Below are 14,011 nucleotides of genomic sequence, written 5' to 3'. Positions count from 1 at the left end.
TGCTTGACAAGGCTCTGGCTGGGATGATTTAGTTGGGGATTGGTCCTGCTTTGAGCAGGGGATTGTACTAGATGACCTCCTGAGGTCTCTTCCAACCTTAATATTCTATGATACTATGGTGGAGGGCTGGCATGAGCCCTTCTCTTCTAACATGAGCAACTGTCCTTGGCCCGATTGTCCACTGAGTTGTGTAAATTGCAGGGAACTCCATTCCACTGGGGCCAACAGGGTGAGATTGTGGGAAGAAGAGAATTGGGCCCTTGTGTCTCAATGGGAGTACAGCAGGTATGGTGGTCTCCTGATCTGTCTCCCATCACTGTAGTGGCTGGCTCACCTATAAACCTGAATTTATGGCTGTCTGCTTGGATATAGTGAAACTCCACAGAGGGGAGCAAAAGGGAAGCCCCTTGTTGTGTGAGTGCATCACAGCAGCTCAGGGTGTAGGGGACCCGTGCCTAGCACAACGCTGTATGGGAGGAAGACTGTGCAGTGCAGGATTCCCTGTTTTCAGAATGTAGATGTACTGGCACATCTTAGCAGATAGCGGCCTTCCAGTTGGGTATGTATCCAGTGTAAATGCACAGGCCCTGGGTGGTAGGCACACATGCAACCTTTGTAGATGAGCAGCTCTGCTTCAGTGCTTTAGAGTCCCCATCTTTTGGGTGCTGAATGGTACCAGGCTTTGGTCCTTGTGCCTTACTGTGAAACCCACCTCCATCTAACTGCCTTATGTTGAACTGAATGGCCTTAATTATTTACAGTCTCCAGTTCCCTCTGGAGCACAGTTAACTGGCTGTTACCATAGGCTGGGCCCAAAGTGGTTCCTTGAGCTCTTGTTTTCCAAGGGCTTTTTTTTTTAAACGCTCACTTGCTAAATTACTATAAAAATAATTTCATTGACTTAAAATGTTGTCCCACCAGCCCAGTGACCTTGCTCTGCTCCTGTCATTCTCATACCAAACTGGCCTGCTCCAGGCCCCCCAGCTCAGTTGGCAAAGGAGAGGTGTCAGTAGTATTCTCTGGCCCTATGGGACTCATTACCTCCCCCAAGAGGGAGGCTTTGTAAAACCTCTGTGAGGTTGTCATGCTACCATCCTCCTTTTGTTTCCTTCCTGCTGTTTCCTCTTTATGAAGCTCTAAATGAATGAATATAACTGTTGGTCAATACCTGATCCAGGGACCCTTATGCAGGATTTAGCCAACCTTCCTGTCTTAAATTCTCTGTAGAAAGACTGGTCAACCTCAGCTCAGCTTTCTCCTCTTCTCCACTTACACTTTACTACGCAGGGGCGGGGGCTCATGTTTTCGCTGCAAAACGTCAGTGAGCATGTAATCCTGTGTTGTCTGCTCTGCCATCCCACCTCATTCAGTCTGTTTCCAGGTATGGCAGTGATAGGCATGTTGGTGCACACGAGCAGTGTGCTGTGTGTTTAAGGAACATCTGTGAGGAACCAACAGGCGGGTTTCCTTAAGTACACTCAGTGTATTGGCTGTGGACTAGCATAACGTCCTGTTTGCTAAGAGACTCCTATTTCTCCTCTTTCCCACCACCCACCTTCTAGGGTCTGTCTACACTGCAATCACAGGGTGTGATTGCCACACGTGTAGACATATCCAAGCTAGCTTTAATTTAGCTCAGGTACCAGTAACAGCGAAGCCATGGCAGTTGTGGAAAGATTTGTACAGCCTGTGCTGAAGTTCATGCTCCCAGCTTCACTAATCTGGACCCTGAGCTAGATAGATTAAAGCTAGTTTGGGTGTGCTGGCTTGAGCTGCAGCCACACCATTAATCCTGCAGGCAAATGACACTCTGCTTTCCCAATGACTTGGAAGCATGAATGGGTCAATGTTATTAATGTGCTCAGGTGTCAGTTAGATTTTAAAGCTGAAATCTAACAAACTAGATTTGCCAATTGAATAAATGCTCTAGCCAATATTGGAATGGAAAACAATGCAGAGAACGCCTTTTTATTGAGTACAGGGAGCACTAGCTTACTCATTCACACTGCCTTCTTTTCAGATCTACTTTTACCTTGGGACAGTGCTTTTCTAATCAGGACATTGAGTGGTTCTTAACCAGTCAACAAGTTTATGTATTCAGCCAGAACCACATAAATATATAATCAATAGTCTATAGTCAAGTTTAGATGTCAGAAGTTCTAGCGTGTGCTGAATACAACATGCTGTTTATGCCATAGAATAGTACAAATAACCAATATTTCTTATTATGCTTATAATTTTCAGTTAACAGTTTTTTAGTATCTGTAGAACATTTGTCCTATTTCAGGTAATTCTGCAAATAGTTAGGATGTACTTGTTTTAAGGCAATCTTAGCAGTGTGGTCCTAGTGTTTGGCTACACAAAGGACTAGTTTAAAACATCAAAAGCAATTGCTTCAAGTTATTATTTGAGTTTCTCTTAGGACAATTTTATATATCCAATATCAGGTTCCTTGAGGTCTCACTAGAAGGGGGTGGTGACTCAACAAGGGAACTTTCAGGTTTTTATTTAAAGAACAGAAAGAAATACAATCTCTGAAATGAAATCTCACCCCTCCTTTGTGCTGGGAACCCTGGAAAGGGAGAGTCTGCCCATTCCAGGGGCTGGTCAGGTGTCTGGTATTGTATCTCACTTCTCCAGCATTTTTTGGAGAGAAGGTTCATCAAACTGAGCCCCAGCCTCACGGTGACATCAATTTTACATCTTTTCAGGGACAGGGAGTGTTGGAGGGGGCATGGCTCTTATTTCCAGTTGGATACTGACCAAACAAACTCTCAGATTTCAGCACTCAGTTTTCCTGCTGCTTCCGTCAATATCCAGTAAATGGTGTTTTTTCATCAGAGATTTTTTTATCCGAGGTTTTTGTTCTTTATTTCAAGGACTGTATTTCTCTATTAATCCCTACTGTTAACTGGACTTTTCTCCCCTTTAAGCAATTTCTTTCAATATTTCAAAGCTGTACCCTGTATAGGTGCTTATATCTGTCACTGAGCTTTTTCCTCCTTGTTCTTTACAATTAATATCACTTCCAGAGTGCAACAATCATTGAGAAAGAAAACCAACAAAATCCGTTATAGTTCTGCTAAATTTAGTGGACCTAGTCCATTCATTCTTTGATTATATTTACAGCATTTCACATCCTTGAGGGCTTGCAATACAAGAGAAAATATTTTGAAGGAACAAGACTGGAGAGAGGTTGCATTTGATTCATAAAGCAAGCAAATGTACAGCTTCAAATTTGGGGTGAAAGCTAATTGGTTTGGATTTCTTGGGGTATTGGGAAGTTTGGCCTGTGGAACCTTTTGTTTTCTGAGTAAGCTACTATTTGAACAGTTTATTTGATTTATAGTTGCTCACCCCCCCCCCCCCCCCCCAAAGTCTCTGGCACTTAATTCACTCCTAGGATGAAACAGGCTAATGGTCACTGCTGTAGGAAAGCAAGGTGTTCCTTCGGGATTTGATGGGCAAGAGAAATGGGGTGTTCGTAGCAGGCACCTAGTGTCACAAGATGCTCTATACACATGCAGGTCATGAGAGGAACTTGTCTGAGTAACAAGAGCTTGCAGAGTTTGTTTCCTATTTCTTATTTCTGGGGGTCTGTGGTTTCTTAACCCTATCTGTCTTGCACTGTGGAGGTGCGTGTTAATCTCTTGTTGTCTTGAGTTTCTTTAGGACAGAGGTGGGCAAACATTTTGGCCCGAGGGCCACATCGGGGTTGGGCAGCTGTATGGAGGACTGGGCAGGGAAGGCTGTGTCTCCCCAAATATCCTGGCCCCCTCACCCATCTGCCCCCTCCCACGTCCCAATCCCTGGGACTCCCACCACCTATCCAATTGCCCTCCTGAGCCCCCCACCCCCACCCCTAACTGCCGCCTGGGATCCTACCCCCATCCAATCCCTCCCGCTCCCTGTCCCCTGACTACTCTCCCGACTCCTATCCACATTCCTGCCCCCTAGGACTCCCACTCCCAACCCTCCCTGTTCCCCATCCCCTGACCACCCCCCCAGATCCTCCATCCCATCCAACTGCTCCCTCCTCCCTGATTGCCCCCCAGGACGCCCCGCTCTCTTACCCAACTCCCCGGCTCTCCGCCTCCTTACCAGCAGCAGGAGCTTGAAGCCGCAACACCTGGCCAGAGCCAGCTGTGCTCCCCACGCTGCCCAGTGGGAGCAGCGGCCCATGTGGCGGTGTGGCTGCAGGGAAGGGGTACAGCAGGGTAGGAGCCAGGGACTAGGTTCCCTAGCTGGGAGCTCAGGGGCTGGGCAGGATGGTCCCATGGGCCAGATGTGGCCTGCAGGTCGTAGTTTGCCCACATCTGCTGTAGGAGGAACTAACATTTGGAACAGACAAAAGGGTAGTAGCTGCAATCCTGGTTGCCATGGAGAATGGAATAGAATGGTTGCTTTTCTCTTTTAAGGTCTTAAGGACTAATAGTTACTAATAATATTCAAGGCATATTTGACATTCTTCTTCTCACAGCTCCCCAGCCTCTTCCATCATTGTTCCAATTTTTCCTGGCCTTGGAGAGGCTTTTGTTCAGTTAAATCATGTCTGTGCTGACCCCACGTATAGCAAAGTATAGCGGCCTGGGTGTTGGTAATGCCTCTCCACTCCCAGGGATTGCTATTGGAGCCTTTTGCGCTCCCCAGGAGGTTAGTCCAGCTTTTCTGCTGACATCCCTGCATTTCTGCCTCAGTAGGAAAAGTCTCATCTCACAGTTCAGTGCAGGAGTGTTTGGGAGTCCCTGCTTTTAGCAGCCCTCTGACTTCCTGCATAGAATAACACATCTTTGCATCTCATTTTCTCAAGGCCAAGAGCTGGGGCCATAGCTGAGAGGCTGTGGAGCAATAAGACGGTGAGAGATCTGCAAGATGCATATATACGACTGGCAGATTTCCGCTGCACGCTGCTCAGGTAATGGTGACTGGCTTAGCTCCTTTCCTCCAAGACCCGAGCTGGACGCAGGAAATCACTGTCACCTCTAGAGTGGTGCAGCAGTGAGCAGGCCCTTTGGAACTGCTAGGGGATTTAGGGAGGAAGACCATAACTGGGCGCTGGGATTTCACCAGGGCACTGGAGTTATGCAAAGTGCCATGGCATTATTAATTCCCATGAGTGGTCAGGACCTTAGTTGGCCAACTCTGGTAGATAGCACCACGCAGCAGCACGGCACCCCTAGTGCCATGCTGAAGCATTGGTTCAGTGCTGATTCAATGGCAGAGCACTCCCTACAGAGTTGCCAGCACTGCTTCTTGTAGCATGTGGATTTTTCTTGTGGATTTTTCTTGAGGGTCTCCCTTCAAGTAGAGACCAGGCTTCACCCTGCTTAGCCTGTGAAAACTGATCTTAACTCTCACTTTCCTGAGACCTAAAATATCATCAGATACCTCAAAACTTCAGTATGCCGGGGAGAGACGAAATGAACCCTTTACTTCAGCACATCACCCTCATCAGGGCACCAAAAGGTTTAGAGTAACTCCTTCCCCTTTAAGGACTGGAAGCCTGAATGCCTGGGTTCTGTGTAACATCCCTATGTCTCTTCTGTTCCAGGCGAGGCATCCCGGCGCAGCCTCTCTTTACAGGATACTGTGATGCTGAATACAGTGGGTTCTGAATGGAGAGCTCAGCTGCCCCCACCCCTTTGCCCTGCATGCTGTGTGTGTCTCTTGGATAATAACTGCTCCCATGTGCTACAGGGCATCCCTGTTGCTCTTGTTCTTGCAATGAGCCAATTTAGATACTTTGCCTTTTTTCTACTGTTAGAATTTTAAATACAATAAAGGAGTCCCAAAGAGAGAAGGTGCCTCTCCAGTCTGTCCCAGTGCTAGAGCAGGCTGTGTGAGGCTCCTGGCCCATCTGCAGCAGGATAGCTTGCTGGGCTTCAGTCAGCTATCACACTGGGGATGCACAGGGTTTGGTGTGTAGAAGAGCCCAGGCTGGAGCTGCCGGGCTGGCAGCTACAAAGCCTCTTTACCTTGTAGTGACATATGCAGCACCACAGTACCAGTGTGAGCGTCACTTCAGAGCAGACACTTGCCACCTCCCACCAGCATGGGAACCTGCAGACCCTGCCCTGCCTGTGCACTGCCTTTGCTACTGCATCCGACTCCTAGTGCAGCAGAACAACTCCACTCCCATCTACCTCCATGCCTGCCTACCTCTGGGAGCAGAGGCCTCAGCTCAGGGTTTGCTCCCTGTCCTGGACATGCCTGAGGATGATGATGTTGCTGGGAAGCCAGGCTTGCCTGGCTTGTGCTATGTGCATAACTATATAGCTTATGACTGGTCTCAGGTCTTGGGGGCACAAGGGGTTTAGCCAAGTGGGGCAGGCAGTTGTAGTTTTAGTTGGTCAGATGAAACCTTAGGCCCTACCTAGCTTTTACCTTGACCACTAAAGGTGTTAAAACTACAGACTACTTTCTCCATGCTAAACTGTTACTGTGTGGTAACATCCCCCCTTGTTTCCTAGTGTGGACACACTGTTGGCATGTACGATTTTCTCCACACCAATGCACAAGCCGTTAGTGGGGACTGGCTACCCCAGGCCATTCAGCCCAGCCCTTGTTTGTTCCGCTGTTTCTTTTTCCTTTGTTCCTCCTAACCACTCTGCCTACAGCCCAGTTGTGCTTTCCTCTTCATACCGCTGCCTCTGCTCCTTACCCTGGATGCTGCTGCCTTCTCTTGCCTGTCTCAAGAGAGTGGCCCCCCCCAAAGCCTCTATGAGGCAATCACTCCAGATTCCTCCCTCAGCTTCCTTCTCGCCTTCTCCTTTTTAGGAAGCTCTAAGGGAATTGCCCAACGATATTACAATCCCATTTGGGCCCTCACTGGCCAGTCCCTTTGGGTATGCAGCCTCACACAGGATTCAGTCAGTGTATCCAACCTCCCGGTGGAGTCCCTGCAGCAAGGGTTGGCTCAGATTTATCATCTTCTTGTCTTCATTTGAATTTATTGTACACTTGTAGAGGTAGGGACCAGCTCAGCTGTTCACTAGATGATCAGTGAGTTGAGACACTTGTCTTTGACAGCTAGGATCTCCTGGTGAAAGTCTAACTGGTATCTGGTTTTGGGTTAATTTTTCTGTACTGGACAAGATGCTGCACTGTAGGAATGCTATGCAACTTTGCTTTAAATGAGCCACTTCTGGCTGTCACTTCTCTTCAACTGTTCAGATATTATGATTGTTACATTTTCATTAAAAATATCCAGACGTGGCTGAGTTTCAATTTATTTTTCATCTCTAGTTCTAGAGTATATTCTTAGAGGGATAATTGTCTGCAGTCCTTCCTGTCACCACTAGGGGACAGACTTGGGAGATCTGCTGTTTCTGTAGGCCAGTGGTTTTCAACCTGTGGTCCATGTACCCCTGGGGGTCTGCAGTCTGTCTAAGATTTCCAAAGGGATCCACAACTTCATCTGAAATGTTTTGGGGGTTTGCAAATGAAACAAGCTTGAAAATCACTGCTGAGCTGAAGCCCTCAGTACTGGCCCATATGCATGGAGGGTGCTATTAAATGGAGGGAAGGAGAGGGAGCATTTCCAGGGACCTTGCATTATAATATGAAATAGTGTTGCACGTCCCAACCTTTTCCATATTAGAATGCTCCTTCCAGGTAGCAATCTGGGCAGTGCCATGACCTACAGGGTAAGAACAGTTGAAACAGCCTAATCACTGTATCTAATTTAAAGACTTGGGTAAATTAATTTACTGCCTACAATGTATGTTACTGAAAAACAAAACAAAAAAGAAAATAGGAAACTACTGTCTTCAAAGTACATTGGATCGTGCCACACAGCCTGTGCTGAATGAGGCAGACTTCCCAAATGCAGTATTAAAAATTGGTGCCTTTAGTTGCAAGTGGTTTAATATGCATGATTTTTATGATAAAGATCACTGGAAAGCCATGTTTCCTAGTGGTTAGAGCACTGGACTGGAACTCGAGACCTGAGTTCCATTCCTGGTTCTGCTTCAGGTCTGCTGGGTGACCTTGGGCAAGTCACTTATCCCTCTCCATGTCCCAGTTTCCCCATCTGTAAAATGGAGATGATGAAAACTCTTTGAGGTCTATGGATGAAAAGCAGTATAGAAGAGCTAGGCAATAGTGTTGCTTTTATCCACGTAGATTTGTAACTGTTGTAAACATCATTCAACTTATTGAGAGCAATTTTCTAGAAAATCCAGATACATTTTTATCTTAAAAGGTGTTGCCAGCTCTCATGATTTCAGTGTGAGACTGGCACTGCTTGGTATTTTTTCTTGAAGCCCCAGCTCCTGGGGTTATGTGAGATCTCTGCTTTCATTTTAAAAACTTCAAGCCCTCATTGGTGCGGAGATAAGCTTGAAAACATGACCCCTTAGGGCTCAAAACTCCACAAGGGGAATAAAAAGATCCCAACATTTCTTCTTCTTCTTTTTTTTTTTTTTTTTTTTTTTTTTAAATCTCATGATTTTTAAAGCAATTTCATAACTTTTTTTTGGTGGGGTGGACGTTGGGTCATGATTTTGGAATGCTTGATATTGTTAATACGTGATTAAATGCCTCCGTAGCAATATAAAGTGTTATACTCCTTTCCATTGTTAGTTTAAGCTTAGCAGAATTTGATTCTCTTAATATAATTTTGTCAGATAATATCAATGTTTGTTTAAGCACTTTTTTTTGTTTTTATCCGTTTAAATTTTCACAGGTATGGGAAATTATGGGAGGGGAGGGCAACACAATTTAATGACAGTCAATATTGAGATTCAAAAAGTTTTATAATGGTTAAAACACAAATTATGAACATCACATGTCAAAATATACAAAGTAAATATCCTTAAATCAAGTTCTCAAGCAGCATTTTTCTTACTTTGCTTAGCTATACATTTTGATTATTATTGATGGAAATATTTTTTCCTCCACTTTGTGTGTGTATGGTGACCTCAACTGACAATGACCGTCTGAAAATCTACTCCTTCCAAGCCTAATTATGTTGGATGTTTGCTGAAGGGTGAGATATGCTGCTTGCTCTGTAGGGCACATACCAAACACCTGCTTGCCATGCAGAGTGGGCTTTGCCATTCAAAGTTTGTGTGCTGCACAGGGAGAGAGCAGATGTAAGGTGCATGGGCTCAGCTTCAGAAGGCAGCCATGTGCCCCCCCATTATAACTGCCGTGGGGAGTAGGGGAGGGAACAGAGGTAAAAGCTACAACAGGAAAACAGGACTGTGGCAACATTTTGCTTCTTTCCTTTGCCTCCATCTTTCCCCCTGCGGCCAGAAAGAGCGGATGCACTGGGGCCATTTTGACTCCTGAGTGGGATCGCAAGGCCTGCGTGCAGGGCTGTCCCTAGCATATGCAGAAGACATAGCTGCGTAGGGCACCATGAAATTTGCAGCATCAAATTGCCCCAAATTTCATGGTGCCCTAGGCAGTTGTGTGTTGCATACATGGCAGCACCAGCTCCGGCAGCCACCTCTATCCCCCAGCTGGCCCCCCACGGTCTGAGCCTCCTGCAAGGAGCAGGCCCATCCCTAGTGGCTGTGGGGCCTGGGACAACTCCCTTGGCCCTGCCTCTTAATCTTTCCCCCTGCTCTGCCCCTGGCCTACCCCCATTCCACCTCTTTGCCCCCTAAGCCTCTTCCCCCAGCGACCCCACACTCACCGGCAGTAGGGCCTCAACTCTGGGTGACTCTGCTGGGGATCATGCCTGGCTTCCCTTTTGTGGCAGTGATTCTTGAGTGTAACCCCACCCAGTCACCCCTCACCCAGGCTTCCTGGCACAGTCACAGGGCTGGGGGAGGCAGATACCAGTGGACAAATCATATTTGGAATGGCTGTTTGTACTTCAGGCAGTGTGGCTGAGGTGCCAGCTGGGGGCAGTGCTGCTCTGGGGACGAGTGGCCCTCTCCCTTTCTGTGAGGAGCTGCGAGGGGTGGCCTACGTGAAGGGGAGGGATTCTCATCCCTTTCTATTTTTAAAAGTGGCTGTAGCTTTTCCCATGCAGTGTAAATTGTTACTATGCAGCGCGGATGCCTTTGTTCTGCGTGAAGCCGGCACGAGTAGGCAAAAGCTGACTGGCAGGGGTTGCCTCGCACTGTGCCCGATCTTGGCTTCAGAGCACAGGGGTGAGGAGAGTGGGGCCGTCCCGCCCAGCCACAGAAGTGCAGAGTCCTGGGGCTGCTGGTTATGCTGTCAGGCCTGGCCACCTGGACTCTGAGCAGAGACACCGTTCTCCACCCCTCCACTTCCCATAGGCTGGCTTTCCAATCAGTTTGCAGTGAACATGAGGTTGCCTTGGGGAGCCTTTTCTACCCCACAGCATGGGCACAGCTTGAGAAGTAGCAGGGCGAGCTTCTTCTGTGCTCTGGTAGCAAAGGGCCTTACTTGTTGTCTGGCATGGAAGAGAGGGGTTTGGCCTCCCATTATATGTCCTTTCTATCTGATTGCTCCTTTCACCTCCTGCCTCTGGCCTTTTCTTTCTCCCCCCACCCAGAGCAGGGTGTCTCCCTCCTCTCAGCCTGTTTCACCCTCACTTCTTGCCTCTCTTCCCCTCCCCCTCCCCTCACCAGCTCTTGCATCCCGTATGTCAGCTGCTCTGGGACTGTTGGTAAAACGTCTTACACTGCTGTCGAAGGGCCAGCCCCTCACCGCAGCTCAGCAGCCACTATGGGGGTCTTTAGCCCAGCATGAAGCTGCCAAACCAGAGGTGAGTTAGGAACGGGGCTAGATGGACACAGGACCGGACCGGCCCCACACAGATAGAAGCAGGGTCACTTTCCCCTGTAGCACCCATCAGCATACCACCTAGCTGGTATGAGGTGACTGGCACAGTATGAGAACCTCTAGAGAGTAGACTAGACTTCCCACACTCCATTTGATCCTTGGTCTCCCTACTGCACCTACCCATATGGAGCCAGCTGTAATGTGGAGTCAGAACCCCTCCCATTGGCCACCAAGTGACCATCTGCTGGTGTTGACTTGTGATGGTGTCAGCCTGGACTGGATCTGCCGTGCCAGCCTGGAGGCAAAGGTGCTGTCCCGTTCCCTGTTCCTACAGCCATTGGGCTACCTTGCTATCTCTCTTGCACTCCACAGCATGAGGACAGTCTGCTGCCTGTCTAGGCAAGGCTGCAGAGGCCATGAGATGCAATGGAAGTGCAGGTGGGACAAAGCAGCCCGATCTACATCAGGGATTTGCTGTGAATGTCAGGCTGGAGTAACCCAGAGGCCAGGATCAGTTTGGTTTACCCAAGCTTAGGTAAGATCAGAGATTTCCAGCAGTGGCCTTGGAGTGACTGACTTGCTGCCTATAGGCTGGTTTGTCAGAAGTTCTGAGCCCCAGCACCTCCCATTGACTTCAGCTGGACCCATGGGTGCTTCAGGGGGCACTCCCAGGTGTTGCCAATGGGAGCTGGATATTCTGCTCAGCTGAACTATGGTCCTGCGCACTTATGGCGGGGGCGTGGGGGGCGGGGCGTGATTGACCTAGCTTTGCCCTGTTCTGCACCCACAGCTTCGGACTGCCTGTGAGATGGGGGCCCAGGTTCGGCTGCAGAATTGAGCAGATGTTGATGTCCCACAAGCTGCCCTACTGCGGCCTGGCCTTGTAGAGAGTTGCCCAAAACTGCTAAGGCAAGGAGGCAGCTTGAGAGGGTGACAGCTGACTCTGGAGTCCCACGTAGGAAGTTGAGAGCCAAGGCCCAAATTCATCCCTAGTGTAACACCGCTGAGGTCGATGGATGGGTCTCAGTGTATCCCCCCATCCAGCACACAAGGCTCCCCCCACCCCGCCCCAAGCGATACCAGGGAAGCCTCCCCTGTGAAGCAAGTTTGGGCTCTGGCCAGTGCTACCTGTGACAGGAAGCTCACCCCAGACTTCAGTCCAGGCACCACACATGGGGGTTTGGTGTTCCCAGGCTCTTATGAAGAGGGGAGGGGATGGAAGTGAGGGGCCACAGCAAGGAGGGGGCTGGGGAGAAGCAGATGGAGTTAGTCATTGCTGCAGCGTCTGGTGTGGGGGAGGCAAAGCGCAGCCAATGATACCACCTGTCTGCTGGCACCAATGGTGTCAGCAGTGCGCCGAGCCCATCCCAGCACTGACACTCCACGGTAGTGACTGACAGCCCAGTGACAATTTAGTGGGAGTGAAAATGCTCCTTCTCTTATGGCCTTGGAGGCTGCATTCACCTCATGCCACTAGTGCCTTTAGGAGCAGCCTTAGTCTCTCCCTTGTTGGCTGGCAAGCAAGACTCAGCTTCATTGCAGATGTCAGTGCCTGTGTGCACTAGACATGGAGATGCTTGCACCAAACACCTGCATCTGCCATGCCCCATCACACACACAGCCATGCGCCCAGAGGCACGCTCGCCCAGCTGTCCTGCCACAGCCACGTGTACCCATCTGAGTTCTATAACTACCTGTACAGCCAGATGCTGTCAGATCCCCACAGCACCATGCACACGTGTATGTTCATAGAGCTGCGGGTATGCCTGCACACTCTGACCCTAAGCGCGAGTGGTGTGTGCACATGTCCAGTGTATCACTCAGCTGTGCCCAAACATACCTGGATATACCCCATCTGCAGCCTGATGCTCTCTCACTTGCTCCCCAGTGTGTAAACCCCTCCCCCAGGAGCTGGGAAATCTCCAGAGCTCGGTATGCTTAGGAAAAGGTATTTGCCATTGAAATAAAAATTGCTGCTTTCCTGGTTTTGCCTCAGCCATTTGTTGAACCCCCTGAGAAGTGAACCCACACCTTGCTGGCCTCCATGCCCGCTGGGAGCTCAGAGCTGAGATCTGGAGGGCACAGTTGGTGATCCTGAGTCCCTGCTGTGCGGTGCTCTTGCATGCAGCTTTCCATCCTCCAGTCCTGCTCCGCTGGAAGAGCAGACGGCTGATTATTACCTTGCTCAGAGCTTGGCAGTGGGGATGCTGAGTGAAAAGCACCTGGCAGCTGTTGTCTATCCACAGGGCAGGTGCAGTGCAGGCAGCAGGGCCCACTTGCCCCAGGCTGTCCTGCCCTGTAGAGATCAGCCCTAGGCAGGAGAACACCCCTCTCCGTGGCCCCTTCCGTCCTTGGCCTTCAATGCAACTGCCCCCAAGGAACCAGCCATGCTGGTGTGTGTGATGACGACTGCTCCCCTCCCCTCTTCCAAGGATTGTATGGGCTATGCCATGTGACATCCCCTTCCAGATCCTGTCCTGCAGTCGTCAGAGCTCTCCTCTCCCTCTCCAAATGCTCTCACCCATGATCTCGAGGAATGCCCTCTACAGCTGCCTCTGGTTCCCAGTGGCCTACCGTGGGCTGTACAGCCTCTTCCTCCTCCACCATTGTCCTTAGTGAGAGCGCCCCCGCCACCTCCAGACCCACCTCCCCAAGGGATCAAGAGCCATCCCTGCCCCATGGCAGGCTGAGAGGCCAAGGCCAAGCAGGAGGGCCATGCTGGGGACTCCTTCGGAGGGAGCAGGTCTCACTTTGGCAGCTGGCTGTGCACCGGCCCCGGCGCAGGTTCTCTGGCGCCCTAAGGTCCGGACATTGCCGCCCGCCGCGGGTCTCGCGGCGCCGGACGCCCCCGGCGAGGGGGGCGCCCGGGCTGTGCCGGGTTCGGGGCGGCGGCTCCGGACACCGTGGGGGGCACCCTGGTCTGCAGGGCGCGGCGGCGGGCTTGCTGACGGCCCAGGGGCGGGGGCGCCCTGGGCTGCCAGGCGGCAGGTGCTCGCTGACCTGGGGCAGGGGGGCACCGCTGGGCTGCCGGACTGCGGTGGCGGCTCCTGACCCCGGAGGGGCGCCCTGGCTGCCAGGGCGGCGCACTGACCTAGGGGCGCGCTGACGCGGCAGCGCCTGACCCGGGGACACCTTTGGCTGAACGGCGGCAGGCAGCTGGTGCTTCCGGCAGCTCAGCCCCTCCAGCAGCAGCGGCTGCAACCATTTAAAAATGTTTTGGGGGGCGCCACTTTTTGGCGCCCCCAAATCTTGGCGCCCTAGGCAACCGCCTAGTTCGCCTAAATGGTTGCACCGGCTCTGCTTGTGC

General features: G+C 50.5%; 1 protein-coding gene across 3 annotated transcripts in view; it reads left to right on the top strand.

The window, feature by feature from the left end:
* The window catches only part of HEXA (hexosaminidase subunit alpha), a 32,624-nt gene extending 25,409 nt beyond the window's left edge, over nt 1-7,215 (top strand). For 2 of the 3 annotated variants that reach the window (XM_032769423.2, XM_032769416.2), the window contains 2 exons: nt 4,811-4,915; nt 5,552-7,215. In XM_032769423.2, the coding sequence (XP_032625314.1) occupies nt 4,811-4,915; nt 5,552-5,615 (169 nt within the window). In that variant the 3' untranslated portion in view covers nt 5,616-7,215. Of the gene's footprint in view, nt 1-4,810; nt 4,916-5,551 lie in introns of those variants that run through there. The other variant, XR_004372188.2, reaches the window with a different exon arrangement.
* The last annotated feature ends 6,796 nt before the right edge of the window (nt 7,216-14,011 follow it).

This window comes from Chelonoidis abingdonii, chromosome 9, assembly GCF_003597395.2.
Source record: "Chelonoidis abingdonii isolate Lonesome George chromosome 9, CheloAbing_2.0, whole genome shotgun sequence".
Lineage (NCBI taxonomy): Eukaryota > Metazoa > Chordata > Testudines > Testudinidae > Chelonoidis > Chelonoidis abingdonii.
Note: the sequence above shows the minus strand (reverse complement) of the source record. Positions and strands in the feature narration are given on the sequence as shown.